Below are 15,326 nucleotides of genomic sequence, written 5' to 3'. Positions count from 1 at the left end.
CACACCACCCAGCCACCGCACACCACCCAGCCACCCATCTCCTCACCTGAATGACATGGTGAACCACACACCCATCATCATCAGAGTGATTCGCCGATATTCAGGACCAAAACAGGAGAGGAAATTCCCCCAAACCTACAGGGACAAGCAAAGTCAGACCTTGGCTCTACTAACTTCCAGCACCCACAGATCCCCACTTCTCTGGCCGCCCACCTCCCTTCAGCTCACCCATCACCCACACACAGACTTCAGTCCTGTCTTCTCCAACTCTCCCACTCCCTTCTCCCCACCACCCCATCCACCATTACCTGTCCCCCTAGGCTCAAGGCTCGGACCCCCCAGCGCTGGTACCAGGTCCCTGTGTCTGACTGGATCTCAATCAATTCATCCTCCTGATGAATTGTCTTAATGTGGGTTACCTGGAGTCAAGAGAAGGGGTGGGCAGTCACACACTCTGTGCTTCCCAACCTCTGCCAGTTGCCTCAGTTTCCCCTGCATTAGCAAAATGGGAGGCATGGGGTGGATATGATACCCTGAACATCTCCTTAGAGCGTGGTCTGAGGTGGGGGATATTCTGAGAGGGGCCAGGTAGGGACGGGGGCTGCAGGGCTCGGAGCTGTGAGTGGAGAGGGCGTGGCTTACTGAGAACACCCGCTCAGGATGCCCCTTGGCTCGCATGTTGGTATCATGGACCTGCTTCAGCACCATCCAGGCCTCATCATGCTTTCCGTTCTAGAGCCAAAGACACAATCCCCACATCCAAGTCAGCCCCTACCTGACCCAGAGTTACAGACCCCTCCCTCCCATCTGGCTTCTGGAGTCGCAGGACAATGGCTCATGGCCCTCCATCACCACCAAGCCCTGAGTGACAGGCATGCATTGCCCACTCTGCAAGAGCGCCAAGCTGAGGTACAGCAAGACAATCAGACTTGGGCAAGAGCTGGGGGCTGGGCATGGGGAGTGTTGTCCAGAGAACAACGGCAGGCACAGGTCCTGGGAATTCCAGGGTACAGAGGAAAGTGAAAACCAAAGGTAAGGGAAATGATGGGCAAACATGCAGTCAAAGACCTAATCCTGCTGGGGTTAGGAGGCGAAGGTGTAAGGGGCGGGAACGCAGGACATTCTTGAGCTATAAATGCAGGACAGGGCCAAGGCCCATCCCTGCAAAATCTTAAGTCACCCATGGGTGAGCAGGTCCCCTGGTTTCTCCACCCACAGAAACCTTCCAGAGATACATTCCAAGGCAAAGGAAGCAAGATGAAGTCCCCTGGAGAGTGGACGCTGTGAGGAAGGCAAGCAGCCGAACAGGATCAAATCAAGCCCCAGTGGGTGTCTGAACACAGGAGCCCTTGCTGCCCTCCACTCCACAGCCCACACCCAACCCCACCCCACACAGCTCAGCCCCATCACCTCCAGGAAGAAACGGGGGCTCTCAGGCTGTGTGGTCAGAGCCCCAATGGCAAACACAGAAGGAAATGCGCAGACGAGAACGAAGACCCTCCAGCTGTGGAACTGGTAGGCAGAACCCATCTGAAAACTCCACCCTGGCGGAGAGAGAGTGACAGCGTCAGAAGAGAGGCCAGAGGCTGGGGGAGGGAGGAGGGAGATAACCTGGGCTGGATTCCGGAGGGCTGCTCACCGTAGTGGGGGATGATGGCCCAGGCCATAGCAGCTGCGTACACGCCACCAATCATCCAAAACATGCAGAGCCAGCTCAAATGCTCCCCTCGTTTCTCCTGGGCCAGAAACTCGGAGAAATAGGAGAAGACGATGGGGATGGACCCTCCAATCCTGGGTGCGTTTCAAGAATCAGCATCAGCAAATGACCAGAGTCCTGATCCCTGCCCCACTGCTCTGGGTTCGAGGCCCTTTCGTCTTCCAGGCTTTGAAGAGACTCCATCTCACACAGAAAGCCCTACAAGCTCCCCGCTGGGCCAGCCACCAAGACCCGTCCTTGGGACCATGGGAAGCAGGCAAGCGGGTCTCAGAGAAAGGGTAGGAGCAAATCTTAAGCCTTGAAAATGACTTACGGAGTTGGAAGGGAGGGAAGATAATTGCAGAAAAAAGGAGAAATCTCCAGAGAAAAAAGGCAAGCAAAAGGACTCTAAGGGCAGAGGTTGTGGGAGTGGCCAGAAAGGAGCTTGGAGTTGAGGTAGAGAAAGCGTGCCTGCCATGCTTGCAATAGTGACGGGGCAGTGCAGGCAAGGCGTCGGGGCTCTGGCAGGTGTGGGTGTTAGCAAGGTTTGTTGTGGAAAGCAGGAAATGTGTAGACTCCGGTAGGGGGTAACTCTAGGTCCACAGGAGCCCAGGGGCGGGGCTGAGGCCCACTAGGCCTCTCCGTGGAGGCAGGCTCAAAAATGGAGCTAGAGGTGGGGTGGGGGACTCAGGAGTGGGCTGACGTGGAACAGCATTCTGGACAGCAGCAGACATGTCCTGGGCAGGGAGAAGCTGGCCTGAAGATGTTTGGGGGAGGAAGGAACTCATTCATCCATCAACTCACACAGATTGAAGGTGCATTCGGTGTGCCCTAAACATACAACAGTGACCAAGGCACAGTCCTGCCCTCAAGGGGCTTAGGAAGTAGACACTCACCCAACCCCAGAAAGGAGGCGGCAGAAGAGGAAAGTACCATAACCCTGAACAAAAGATGAGAAGAAGGCGAAGACACTGTTGACGGAGAGTGAGATGAGCAGACACTGCCTCCGACCCAGCCGGTCAGCCAGACCTCCCCAGAGGAAGGCTCCCACCATCATGCCCAGGTAGACGATGAGGCCTGGAAGGAGGAGGAGAACAGAGGCGGAGGGGCGTGAGCAGACACACTCCCTTCTCCCAGGAGACGAGCACTGCAGGAGCTGAAGGATCTGAAGAACTTCTAGAAGCTAAGTCTACCAAGAGATTAGAGCAAATGAGAGAAAATGAATCATGTGAGCAAAGATACAAGGTCATCTCTGCAGGCCAGGGTCTCAAAGGCAAGAATGAAGATATGGGAGAACCTGCAACCCTCCACTCTCTCCTCTCTCTGTCTCATTTCTCACTCTGTCTCACTCTGACACGCACACACACACACGCACACACGCACACAGTGACACCCTTACCCCTGGCTCACTTTGAAGGAGGAATGGGTCTGCCCAGGATCCCAGACCACCCCAGGGTCCCTGCTTTCATGCCCTCGAAGCAGCAGGAGAGCTCTCATTTGTTCCTTGGAAAAGGGGCTCCAGTTCCTTTCATCTTCCCAGGAAATCCCCCACACAAAATCCATCCTTTACTCCTTCCAGTCTCAACATCTCTGGTCCAAAAACTCTCTTGTTTTTTACTTCCTTCCTAAAACCAGAGCTGGAGTTAATCTTTAAAATCATCTACTGCAAACTTTGCATTTTCCCATGCCCAGACCAAGCCCCAGAAGAGACCTGTCCAAGACCCCACGGCAATTTGCGGGCAGAATAAGGCCTAGGTTCTTTCTCTGTGAGTTTGTGCGTTCCCTCCTCAGGGTCCCTATCAGGGAGGGCCGTCAAAGACCACCTCCTGTCCCTGGAAACTCCCATCTGAGCGAGAGGAAGTCTAACCAGCTTTTCTGCCATAGAAGACCCAGGACCTCCCCCTCCCCCGACCACCCCAAACTGACGCTCCCCACTTATACCAGGGAGTTTGGATACTGGCTTCTTCTTTCCCAATCAGGGAAAGGGAACGGATACAAAAAGGGAAAGCTATGAAGAAACATTAAACGTTAGGGACCATCCCACCACAGCCACCTCCTGCAGAATGAAGCAGCCCACCACCGACCCAAGCGCCAGCTGCCCTCCCACAAGCCCCTCTTTCACATTCAAGGCCAAGAAGAGGGAGTGTGTGAGGGGAGACTCTGCAGAGGAACCTTGATCCCCCTGGGAACATCTTGGGTGCAGGGTCCCCGGGAACCCAGTGGTAAGGATAAAAGCAATTTTCAGGAGCAAGGAGGTTTCCAGAGTTTGAGGGGATAGGACTGGCGCCCCCCATGTCTCACCTAGCATGCCTTTGTTGGAGTCGGACAGGCACATGTCTTTCTCAGCGCTGGGCAGCACAAAGCCCACCACGAAGACTTCCACACCGTCAGCCATCAGCGCCAGACCAAGCACAAAATACAGTGTCCACTGGAAGCGGCCGTGGCCACACTCCCGTAGGATAGCTTCATACTGCTGGGCCAGTTCTTCTCGTTCTTTCCGTCGTTGTGCCTCCCCCCGGCCCCCAGGGGGACCCTCCCCATCGCTCAAGCCCCCCCTTACTCCAGCCAGGGGCGCCCCATCTGCCATCCGCTCGCCTTTGCCGCCAGACTCTGCCCGGGGGATGCCCTGATATTCCCCTTCGTAGATCTCATCATCCTCGTCATGGCCCTCAGTAGCATCACTGGACGCGCCACCCTCCTCCTCGTCCTGGGTTCCTTCGCCCCGGTAATAGCCATCAGTGGGGGCAGGGAAGTCGTCGTCATCATCCTCCTCCTCAAAGCGGGAGTAGGATCTTCGGGAATATTCGTCCTGGACTCTGTCCAGGCCCTTCACCACCTTCTTGGCCGCGTGCTTCTTGACTTCCTTAGCAATGTCTTTGGCCCCACGGATGAAAGCTGCTCGGTCTCGGAAGCCCTCTTCCATGATGGGGCTCGGGGGCACTTCACCGGGTCTCCTCCACTTCCTGCTTCTTTTTCAGCTTTTTGCTCACCGACTGGTAGAGTCAAAAAGACCCCTCCCCCCAGTTACTTAGATGAAGTGTGTTCCAGTATCTTTAGGCACAAAAAGAAGAGCAAAAAGGTCCTAGCCAATGAGTGCCTAGGAGAGAAAAGGAGGGAGAGGAGCTTTGATACCTATACCCAGTTCAGTTGTGTGGATGGGGAAGGGTGATGGGGAGCTGGGGGAGGGGAAGGGGAAGGGGAGCCAGGTTGGGGGCTAAGCCGGTATAGCTCAGGAAGGATCGCCTGCTCTCTTCCACAAGCCTCTGGAGACCTAGAAAAAAATAACAGAGAGAAAAAGGAAGTTGTGAGTCCTAAGATGGTGAAGAAGGCCAATATAAAGCCTCTCAGCCCAGAGCCCCGTCTGGACCATGTGGTTCAGAGACGGTCTTCTTGCTTTAGGCTCCCATCCACACACTGAAACGGCATGGCTATCCAGGCCAACTGGGTCACTCACATAGAAGTCCCCTTACTTTGACCTTGGAGGCCTGGCCTCTCGAATTCGCCCCAGAGTCACAGTCACCTACCCTGAGCCCTCCCTCCTCCTAACCCCTGAGTCCACCCCAGCCCTTTTCATCACCAACCTGCAAAGAACTAAACAGGAAATATGAGAAACCAGAATTCCCTTCTTTAGTCTTGCCTGGGTTTCTTACTGGGGGTGGAGTTGAGGAGAATGTGTAAGATGACAAGCCCTCCAACCTGTGGCCGTCAGTCCGCTGCTGGCATCTGAAGGTGGGGCTTCCACTGTCCTTCTCTCAGATTCCATGATTACAGGCCTCAACAAGGAGGGATTTCTCTCAACATAAGCTAATGGGTAAAAGCTCAGCTTCCTGAGTCACAAATGTGGGTATGACTTCCTGTTTTGGCAGATAGCAGCTAAGGGACCAAGCCTCAGTTTCTCCTTGTTTTTTTTTTTTTTTTAAAGATGGGGTTTCACCATGTTGGTCAGGCTGGTCTTGAACTCCCAACCTCAGGTGATCCGCCCGCCTTGGCCTCCAAAGTGCTTGGATTACAGGCGTGAGCCACCGCACCCGGCCTCTCTCCTTGTTTTAAAAGAGGAAAGTAAGGATTGAATCATATAATGTATCTATGTTCCTCACCACAGTTGCCTGGCACATAAAAATGATGAATAAATATTAGTGATTACTTTTGTGGTGACAGTAATATAGTGAAATGCCCTATACTACCTCATGAGGTCCCCAAACGAAAGCCGTCTTGGATGCTCTTTAGAATGAGGAGCAGAAAGGGATACTGGCAAGGAGAATGCTGGTTCAGGGCAAAGCACATGACCGTTAGAGGTGACCTAAGTTGAAATTCCAACTCTGCCACTTACTAACTGATCTCGGTCAGGGTAGGTAACCTCCCTAAGCCTCAGTGTCCATATATTTTAATTGGAGATAATTAAATTGGGAGACTGTTTCTTGGAGTTGATGTGAGAATGTAATCTCACAGAGTCTCACAGTAGATACTCTGTGTTAGTTTCCTTCCTTCCTGTTATGTTGAAAACAGGAAAGTAGCAGGAAGCAGCAAGGGACCATAGGGGGTCATACTTAGATGCCGTTGTCCAGCATCCTTGCAAAACAGAGTCCTAAGACCCCTCTGTCTATGTGTCAACTAATTCCAGCAGCTGGACCCACATTTGTTGCCTCCAGAAAAACAAGGAAAGACCCAGAAAAGGGGGACCTGGAGCCCAAGTAAAGTGGAAGAAAGATGGAAAGCAAAGAAAGAGGTGATGGCAGTCCACTGCCACCTTGCCTCAGAATGACATAGATGGGCGCCCTTCCACTGATGGGGTGAGAATGGAAATGACTGGGGCAATGCAACATTTCCAATGTGGGGGTCTAAGGCCCACAGTTGCATTCATCCCTCCACAGCCTCCCTTCCTAATCCCCCTTCATCCTTTCTGCTCCTCCTCCAGGAGTCAAGGAAGGAGTCCACAAACACCGCATTGCGTAGGAGACAGATGTAGAATAAAGGGGGTTTGGGTATCCCCCCAAAAAAGACATTCTCCAGAGGAAGGCATAGGATAGCCTGCTTCCTTCACAGGAGCAGAGGAAGCAGGCCTAGATTCTGATCAGAAATCATCCCCCTAAAAATATCCTGCCTCCGGTGCTCCCACCCATCCAGGGCCTTCATTAAATGTCACACACATGCGCGAGCACACACACACACACACACACACACACACACACACACCCTGGTAGAAGAGGGTAAGTGATGCTGTGTGGCTCAGAGAGCAGCCCTGGTGAGCAGGGCCTTACCCCCTCAGGACAGATGTAAGCAGTGGACCACGGTGACCAGAAGCAGTGACCCCTATGTCACCTTTTCTTCATGGTTCAGAGCCCAACCAACCCCCATGAAAGAGCTGGCACTGCGGGACCCCCTCAGTGCATGGCAATTTGCTAGCTTTCCCCTCTTTCCTAACCAGAATCTCCCCTCCATCCCTGAAGGAGGCAGGACCCACCAGGAGCCAGAGCCTGTTTGCCGACGCTGTTTCCCCAAGAGGGGCGCGCAGGGCGGAGAAGGTTTCCGCAGCCACAGCGGGATGTGAGGGCTCCACAGCCAGCTCCCCCAGGGCCAGCAAGCCCAGGAGGTCAGGAGACAGAGAAAGAAGACAAATTCTTTGACCCGGTGAGGAAGTGGTGCTATTTTTAGCCCCAAAACAGCACAGGGTGGCTAAGCCTGTGGGAGAGGCAAGACTTGGAGCGGTGGAGGTTAAAGGAGACAGGGTTCAGGGTTACAAGGTCCTTTAAGGCAAGCTGACTTCACCTGACAGGAAAAAATGTGCCCAGGAGATTTTCTGCAGAGGGTGGAGACAGGGGACTCCAGAGCAAATGCTTCCTTTCAGAACAGCTTATCCAGCCCTGGATCAGAGGAGGGGCCAGAACCCCCCACCCTCCTCCCAGTCAAAGCCCCTGACTTTGGGGACCCACCCAGATCCCCAGGCCCTCCTAGCTCACGGGTGACAGGGTCATTAAGAAGCTGTCACTTATCAAAACATCAGTGGGGGCGGGGGTAGAATGTGGGAAGTGTGGGAGCACACCTTCCCCATGACAGCCGGGTCACTGAACCTCAGCCCCCACCCAGGACCACCAAGGCTGTGCCTCCCCTCCCCACATCCTACCCAGGGTTAGGAAGATGGGAGCACCCACAGTTCCGAGGGATAAAAATGAAGGTGTCACCCGAGAATACACACTGAGGAATACGAAGAGGCAGGGAGGGGACGCAGGGAGAGACCTCCGCACGCACAGGCAGAGACCGCCCCATCAGCATTTGCAACGACCCCCCACACTCCATCTCGCCTCGCTCCGGAATAAGGGAAAAGCCCCCAGAAGTGACTAAATCGCTGCTCTGAGCCCCTCCCCCACCCTTGGTCCTGCTGCTAGACAAGTGCCCACCTTCATTCAACACCCCTTCCCCCCCACCCTGGAGCAACTGCTGCCAGCCCCCGCCACCCATGCCTCCAACACCTGGCTGCTCTCGATCTGTCTCCCCAGTATTTCCATTCTTCACTCCCCTTCCCTCCATCCTTCACCTGCCCTTCTTCCCCGGCCCCCCCCCCCCCCCCCCCCCCCCCCCCCCCCCCCCCCCCCCCCCCCCCCCCCCCCACCCAAGTCCAGGCGCGCACACTGGGGCAGCATCCATTCTTCAGCCCCAGCCAAGGTCATTTATCATTCATCCTGGTGGTGGGGGGACGTCAAGGTGAGGAGGAGATAGGAGTCTGAGGGAACCCCATCCCACCTCACAACCCCCCCACCACGTTAATCTCCGAAGAGGATACTGGGGACTTGGTTAAGGTAGAGAAAAACACCCCTCCTCTCCATTCACCAGTATTATACATACGTGTGTGTGTGTGTGTGTGTGTGTGTGTGTGTGTGTGTGTCCTGAAGAGCACAACTGAAATAAATGTCCATCCCCAACCCACCACCAACCCCCCTCACCCCTAGAGAGGGGACAGTCACCCTCCCCATAAGCAAAGCATCGGAGTATAAAATGGCTGCAAGGCAAGGCAAAGATGCTTCTGCCAGGGGCGGGGTAGAGGTGAGAGACTACGAATGGGGTCTCACCTGGGCTGGGATCCCCCTGTAAGGAGTCCAGGGCGAGGACGGGGGTCCCGGCCGCGGGCGGAGGCGGCAGCGGCTACTGCTCCGGGTACCAGGGAAGCGGCAATGCAGACCTGCACCCCCCCTCCAGCCCCGCCTCCGCCCCCCCCTCCCAAACCCCGCGCCACTGAGCATCGGGAGAGACCATTGTTGGGCGGGGGGAGAAAAGAGGATGGGGAGGGAGTCAGGGCACGGGATGAAATGATGAAAGGGGCTGGGGGTTGTCACAAGAACAGCTGGACATGGCACACAGCCCTTCCCAGGGCCTTTCTAGTAAAAGATAAAAGGAATTAAAGAAAGAAACAGTGATGTTAGGAAGACACGTGGTAAGACAGGGCGATGGGGAATGTGGCAGCCCCTTCCTTCGCACCCCAGTCTCAGGATGGCAGGACCCAAGAATTTCAGGGGCTTTTGCTGCCTTCAAAACACCTCCCTTGGCCTTCTCCACTGCTCTCAAACTCCTTTTTCACAACAATCTCTCAGATGCGGAGTGCTCAGACTCCAAGTTTACCTGGTAATTTTAGAGAAAGCAGAGATAACAAGGTGTGGTTTCTATCCTGAACTGCCAGAGTCAGAGACCCCTGGATTCCTTCCATCTCTTTCCTCAAAAATCAGTCCAGGTTACTATTTACAAAAGTGCAGACCTCATTTGTCCATTCAGTTGGTGGTAGCAGGAGTCCTGGGGAAGCTGAGGGGCTCTTCACAGACCTGACCAACCCGACGTTTCCCCTTCCATTAATTTGCTCCAATGACTCAAACAGGATCCCTTCTCAATACCCTTCTCCGCACTCACACACTTGCACTTCCCAGACAGGAAGGAGGAAACTGATTTCAGCTTTTCCTTTGATCTTTCGTTTGCTCTTGCACCAATAACCTGGACTCAGAGACCCAAGACATGCCACTTGGTGACACCTGATGACCATCCCCACTGTAGGAGTGAGGGAATGCAGTGATTTGGGGAAATACATCCTGAATGTGTCTATGCCAGATAAGGTCAGGACATTCTGGACAGCAATGACCTGGGCTCGGACCTGGGTTCCCACTGCTAACAAGCTGTCAACTGTTAGTCTAAAGTTCTCCGCATCTGTGAACCTCAGCTTTCTCATCTGGAAAAGGGGGGCTTGGACTAGATGCTGCATCAGGTCCCTTTCAGTAAGGTCCCTTCCTTACTAAATGCAGAGGTTTCAGAATGCTGAGATACACATGAAGAAGGCTGACAGGGTTGCGGGCCTGGGCTTTGCAGGCTCCAAAGCTGGATCTTGGAAATAATCATTCGTGCCAACAAAGTTCACAATCTTCTGAACTACAAAGCCCTAATACATAAATATCAATTTATCATAAATATTTAACTGTCACTCAGACTGAAAACTCATGTCTACATGTCTAGTACATTCTCTCTCTGAAGCCAAATCAGAATCATAATGTCAATGTATGAATGCACAATGTAACTGGAGGATTTGTATCTTTAATGGCATCTGGCCATCTCCAATAAGAGCCATGCCAATGGGTCCAGAAAACTCTTCTTGGCAACAATCTTCTACCCCCACCTCTCTGCTATGGGCAGCCTTGCCAGCACTCCTGGACTACTCTGAATCTGATGGCTGAATCACTTTCCAGGATGGTGCTTAGACTGGCCTCAGGGACACTCCCTTTACTAGGCTTTCATTGCTGATCGTTCTTCAAGTTTTGGTTTTGGTTTTGTTTGTTTACATGGAGTCTCCCTCTGCCACCCAGGCTGGAGTGCAGTGGCGGATCTTGGCTCAGTGTAACCGCCTCCCAGATTGAGGCGATTCTCCTGCCTCAGCCTCCCAAGCAGCTGGGACCAAAGGCATACGCCACCACACCCAGCTAATTTTTGTATTTCTAACAGAGACAGGGTGTCCAAGCTGGTCTTGAACTCCTGATCTCAAGTGATCCACCCACCTCTGTCTCCCAAAGTGTTGGGATTACAGGCATGAGCCACCACACACAGCCAGGCTGACAACATTCTTTAAATATGCTAACATTTTCAATTAGGTTATAGCCAAGTACTGCTGGCAGGGAGACATCTCTTCCCTTTAAGGTGACTTTGCCTAGGGCCAGGCACACTTTTCTTGCCTAGAATTTAGTTAAGTTTATTGTTACATAAGCCAAAGAGGGCAATTCAAGAAAGGGGTGACTTCCAGCCTGACTAACATGGTGAAACCCCGTCCCTACTAAAAGTACAAAAAATTAGCCAGGTGTGGTGCCACGCACCTGTAATCCCAGCTACTCGAGAGGCTGAGGCAGGAGAATCACTTGAACCCTGGAGGCAGAGGTTGCAGTGAGCTGTGTGTGCCATTGCACTCCGCCTGGGCAACAGAGTGAGACTCTATCTCAAAAAAAGAAGAAGAAAAAGAAAAAGAAGGAGGGGGGGGAGGGGAGGGGAGGGGAGGGGAGGGAAGGAAGGGAAACTTAACAGGATTAAATGTGGCAAAGAACATGGGGGGAGGAAAAAGCCGTTGGATTGAATATCTGAAGTCTTCAAACTCAGATTTGAATGTGATGAAAATCAGGTTTGGAAGTACTGAGAATGAGAAAAAAAACTGAAATACAAACTCCTTATCTGACTGCTTAGACATCTGTGAAACAGAAGCAAATGGAACACATATGGAACAGTCTCCATTTACTCATTTTAACTGTTTCGTAATTATGTAAGACATCTATATTGTTCCAAATGAAAAACACATGAACACAGGATATTCAGACATCCAACTTTCCTCAATATTCCCTCCCTCTCTAGTATTATCGACTTCCATTAGTATCTGCTTTATCCATTTTTAAAAACATTAAAACACATACATATATGCCACCCTTAGAGAAGGTTGCACACTGTACATACATACTATGCACATTATTTTCTTCACTTGGAGGTTTCTCCACGGCAGTATGTAGAGATCTTCCTCATTCCTTTTTATGACTGCACAGTACTCTATTGTATAAACATCAAAAAGTTTATTCAACCAGTCCCTTCACTGATGGAGAGGTGAGTTGTATCCTATCTACTGCCATTACAAATGGTGCTGCAATGAATTGCTTAGTGCATGTTATCTCATTTTTGCCAGGCTATCTCCAGGTACATCTATTCTCACTTTAAAACAATAATCCGGCTGGGCAAGGTGGACACGCCTATAATCCCAGCACTTTGGGAGGCTGAGGCAGAGGGATTGCTTGAGCCCAGGAGTTCAAGACCAGCCTGGGCAACATGGCAAAACCTCATCTGTACAAAAAATTACAAAAATTAGCTGGGTGTGGTGGCACACACCTGTGGTCCCAGCTACTTGGGAGGCTGACGTGGGAGGATCACCTGAGCCTGAGAGGTAAGGCCACAGAGAGCTGTGATCGCACCTGTACACTCCAGTCTTGGTGACAGAGTGAGACTCAGTCTCAAAAAACAAAAAAAATGTAGAGTAAGCATCCTCACTCCTACTCCTCCTTACCATTCTTTTCATTATACTCTAACATCTTTTTTTTTCTTTTGAGACAGTCTTGCTCTGTCGCCAAGGCAGCAGTATAGCGGCATAATCTCAACTCACTGCAACCTCTGCTTCCCGGGTTCAAGCAATCCTCCTGCCTCAGCCTCCAGAGTAGTGCACTGCAGGCGTGCACCACCACACCTGGCTAATGACATCTCTTCTTAAAGAAAATGAGAAAAGGTACTGTTGTCAAGGAAAACACCACAGCTAAACAAGGAGTTTAGTTTTATTTTCTCTGTGCATCTGCAAAATACTCAGGACCAACATAAAAAAGTAATACCTCCAGTGGAAAAAGTTACATTAAAAAGAGGAATGGGGTGGGGTGCTGAAAGAGACTAGTGCCTTAGCCCCCAGGAGCTATAGCATCTCTGATTGGTCCAAGGAATCGAAAAGATATTGGGAAGATGTAACAGGAGGAAGGAAAATGTGAATTTACTGAGGGAGAGGGCCCCGAAGCGGGCCTCGAGGGGGAACTGGTGGCCGGGGAGTGGGTCTGGGTGGAGGGAGAGGCCCCCGCTGGTAGCCACAGGGTGAGGGTCGTGGAGGGCCAGTGTATCCATGGGGGGGCATCAGTGGAGGAGGTCCACGCATACCATGTGGAGGCATAGGACCTGGGTGACCTGCAAGAAGTGAAAGAAAAGTTAGTAAGGGCATAGGACAAGGGGTGTACCTACAGGAAGTTGTTGGAACGTGATAGATGCAGGTGAAGGAGGTGGCTAGAGCCGACTTACCCATGGGAGATCCGAATGGAGGACCTCGGGGGGGCATGCCCATTGGAGGAGGTCCAGGATGAGGCATTCCAGGTGGTGGTCGGGGCGGCGGCTGCCCACCAGAGCCTGGGGGTCCAGCATGGGGATGTCCTAAGCCATGAGGGCCATGGTGTGCCAGCTGCATCTGAGACATCCCTACGAAAAGAAACAGACAAAAAGAAAAGAGACAAAGATAGAGAAGAGGGCAAAGAAAATGGAGAAAGGAAGAGAACAAAATTAGAAACAAAGTGACATCAGAAAGAGGTCTATATAGAAAAAAGGGTCTAGAAAATAAGGCTGGCTGGGCACAGGGGCTCACGCCAATAATCCCAGCACTCTGGGAGGCCTAGGTGGGAAGATCACTTGAGCCTAGGAGTTTGAGACCAGCCTGAGCAACATAGTGACACCCCATATCTATCAAAAAAAATTTTTTTAATTAGCGAGGCATGGTGGTGAGTGCCTATAGTCCCAGCTACTCATGAAGCTGAGGTGGGAGGATCACTTGGGCCTCGGAGGTCAAGGCTACAGTGAGCCATGACTATGCCACTGCACTCCAGCCTGGATGACAGAGTGAGACCCTGTCACCAAAAAAATAACAACAACAACAACAACAAATGGCTAGGTGCAGTGGCTCATGCCTGTAATTCCAGCACTTTGGGCGGCCGAGGCAGGCAGATCATGAGGTCAGGAGTTCAAGACCAGCCTAGCCAAGATGGTGAAATCCCGTCTCTACTACAAATACAAAAATTAGCTAGGCATGGTGGTGCAGGCCTGTAATCCCAGCTACTCAGGAGGCTGAGGCAGGAGAATTGCTTGAACCAGGACCCGGGAGGCAAAGGTTGCAGTGAACCGAGATGAGGCCATTGGGCTACAGAGCAAGACTCCATCTCAAAAAAAAAAAAAAGAAAAGAAAGAAAGAAAGGGTAGTAAAAAGTGCTCCCTATCCTTGACCCCATTCCAACAGCAGAAACCAACCAATCACTCAATACCTTACCCTCTTTGCTTGCTTCTTCCATGACTTAGGCACTGTAATGGTAATGCTGAAGTATACAACAAGCAGAGTGATAACTCTGTTGATAGGATTTGAGAAAGTGGCAGAGGACATACTGTCTAAGCAAAGATCTGATTCTAAAGCATGAATATTTCAGGAGAATAAGATCGTGGAAAGAGAGCATCCCAAGCAAAAAGACTACCATGTACCAATCACAGGTGTCTCAAACAGCACAGTAAGTTCCAGGAAATGCCAGTAACTCAGTATCAGGAGCAAAATGCAGCTATGGAAATGAGGGGCAGGGGCCAAACCATAAAGATCTGTGAATGCTATGGTAATGAGTTTGGGTTTTACTTTGTAGGTAAAAAGGAGCAACAGAGGAATTTTGAGCATGTGTGTGCACATCTGTGTTTTACAAAACTTACTCCGTGAAAGTAGATCAAAGTTAGTGAAAACTGGAGTCAACATGGCCAGACATTGCTACAATAAATTAAGTGTAACATGAAGGAATGAGAGACTCAACTAGGGCACTGGCCATGGGGAGAGATGCCACTGACATAAAGCAGACTTGGTATTAAGAGTGGGGTAATACAGCACAGTCAAACATAGCTCTCAGATTAATGAATTAAGTACCTGAAAAAAACGAATACTAGAGGAATAGGTTTGAAGGAGAGGGACAGAAAAGCGACACTATCTATTAAGCGGCAGCATTAAGGATCTGGAATGTTAACAGCTATGAACTAGAGATACAGATCTAGGAGGCATCAACATCAGTATCATATAATTGGCATCATATGCCAATTAAAACTATACATATATGCAGACAAGAGAAACAAGCACAAAAATCTACGCACAAGTCGACAAAAGTCTATCGTGGTAGCTAAGATTAAGGAGTCAGAGAAAGAGGGGGAGGATCTAAAAAAGCAGAAACAAAGAGACAAGAATTTCTGGGGTTTTTTTGTTTGCTTTTTTTTGAGACAGAGTTTTGCTTTTGTTGCCCAGTCTGGAATGCAATGGCGTGCTCTCAGCTCACCGCAACCTCCACCTCCTGGGTTCAAGCGATTCTCCTGCCTCAGCCTCCCAAGTAGCCGGGCTTACAAGCATGCGCCACCATACCTGGCTAATGTTTTGTATTTTTAGTAGAGACGGGGTTTCTCCATGTTGGTCAGGCTGGCCTTGAACTCCCAACCTCAGGTGATCCACCCCCCTCGGCCTCCCAAAGTGCTGGGATTACAGGCATGAGCCACCACTCCCAGCCAAGAATTTATTTTCCTTTTTTCTTTCTTTCTTTTTTTT

At 51.3% G+C, this 15,326-nt stretch overlaps 2 protein-coding genes across 3 annotated transcripts in view; both read right to left on the bottom strand.

Annotated features, from left to right (window-relative positions):
• SV2A (synaptic vesicle glycoprotein 2A) overlaps positions 1-8,998 on the bottom strand; it is a 15,169-nt gene extending 6,171 nt beyond the window's left edge. The window contains exons 1-8 of one of the 2 annotated variants that reach the window (XM_017546403.2): positions 8,761-8,998; positions 3,998-4,967; positions 2,593-2,773; positions 1,640-1,791; positions 1,411-1,544; positions 643-732; positions 309-419; positions 47-135 (exon numbers count right to left, since the gene is read on the bottom strand). In XM_017546403.2, the coding sequence (XP_017401892.1) occupies positions 47-135; positions 309-419; positions 643-732; positions 1,411-1,544; positions 1,640-1,791; positions 2,593-2,773; positions 3,998-4,619 (1,379 nt within the window). In that variant the 5' untranslated portion in view covers positions 4,620-4,967; positions 8,761-8,998. The remainder of the gene's footprint in view (positions 1-46; positions 136-308; positions 420-642; positions 733-1,410; positions 1,545-1,639; positions 1,792-2,592; positions 2,774-3,997; positions 4,968-8,760) is intronic. The other variant, XM_017546404.2, reaches the window with a different exon arrangement.
• A 3,500-nt stretch (positions 8,999-12,498) lies between these two features.
• The window catches only part of SF3B4 (splicing factor 3b subunit 4), a 6,131-nt gene continuing 3,303 nt past the window's right edge, over positions 12,499-15,326 (bottom strand). The window contains exons 5-7 of the mRNA XM_017546402.2: positions 13,859-13,873; positions 13,022-13,195; positions 12,499-12,910 (exon numbers count right to left, since the gene is read on the bottom strand). Of these exons, the coding sequence (XP_017401891.1) occupies positions 12,723-12,910; positions 13,022-13,195; positions 13,859-13,873 (377 nt within the window). The 3' untranslated portion in view covers positions 12,499-12,722. The remainder of the gene's footprint in view (positions 12,911-13,021; positions 13,196-13,858; positions 13,874-15,326) is intronic.

Source organism: Cebus imitator, unplaced genomic scaffold (assembly GCF_001604975.1).
Source record: "Cebus imitator isolate Cc_AM_T3 unplaced genomic scaffold, Cebus_imitator-1.0 Scaffold188, whole genome shotgun sequence".
NCBI lineage: Eukaryota > Metazoa > Chordata > Mammalia > Primates > Cebidae > Cebus > Cebus imitator.
This window is presented reverse-complemented; position numbering and strand designations above follow the sequence as displayed.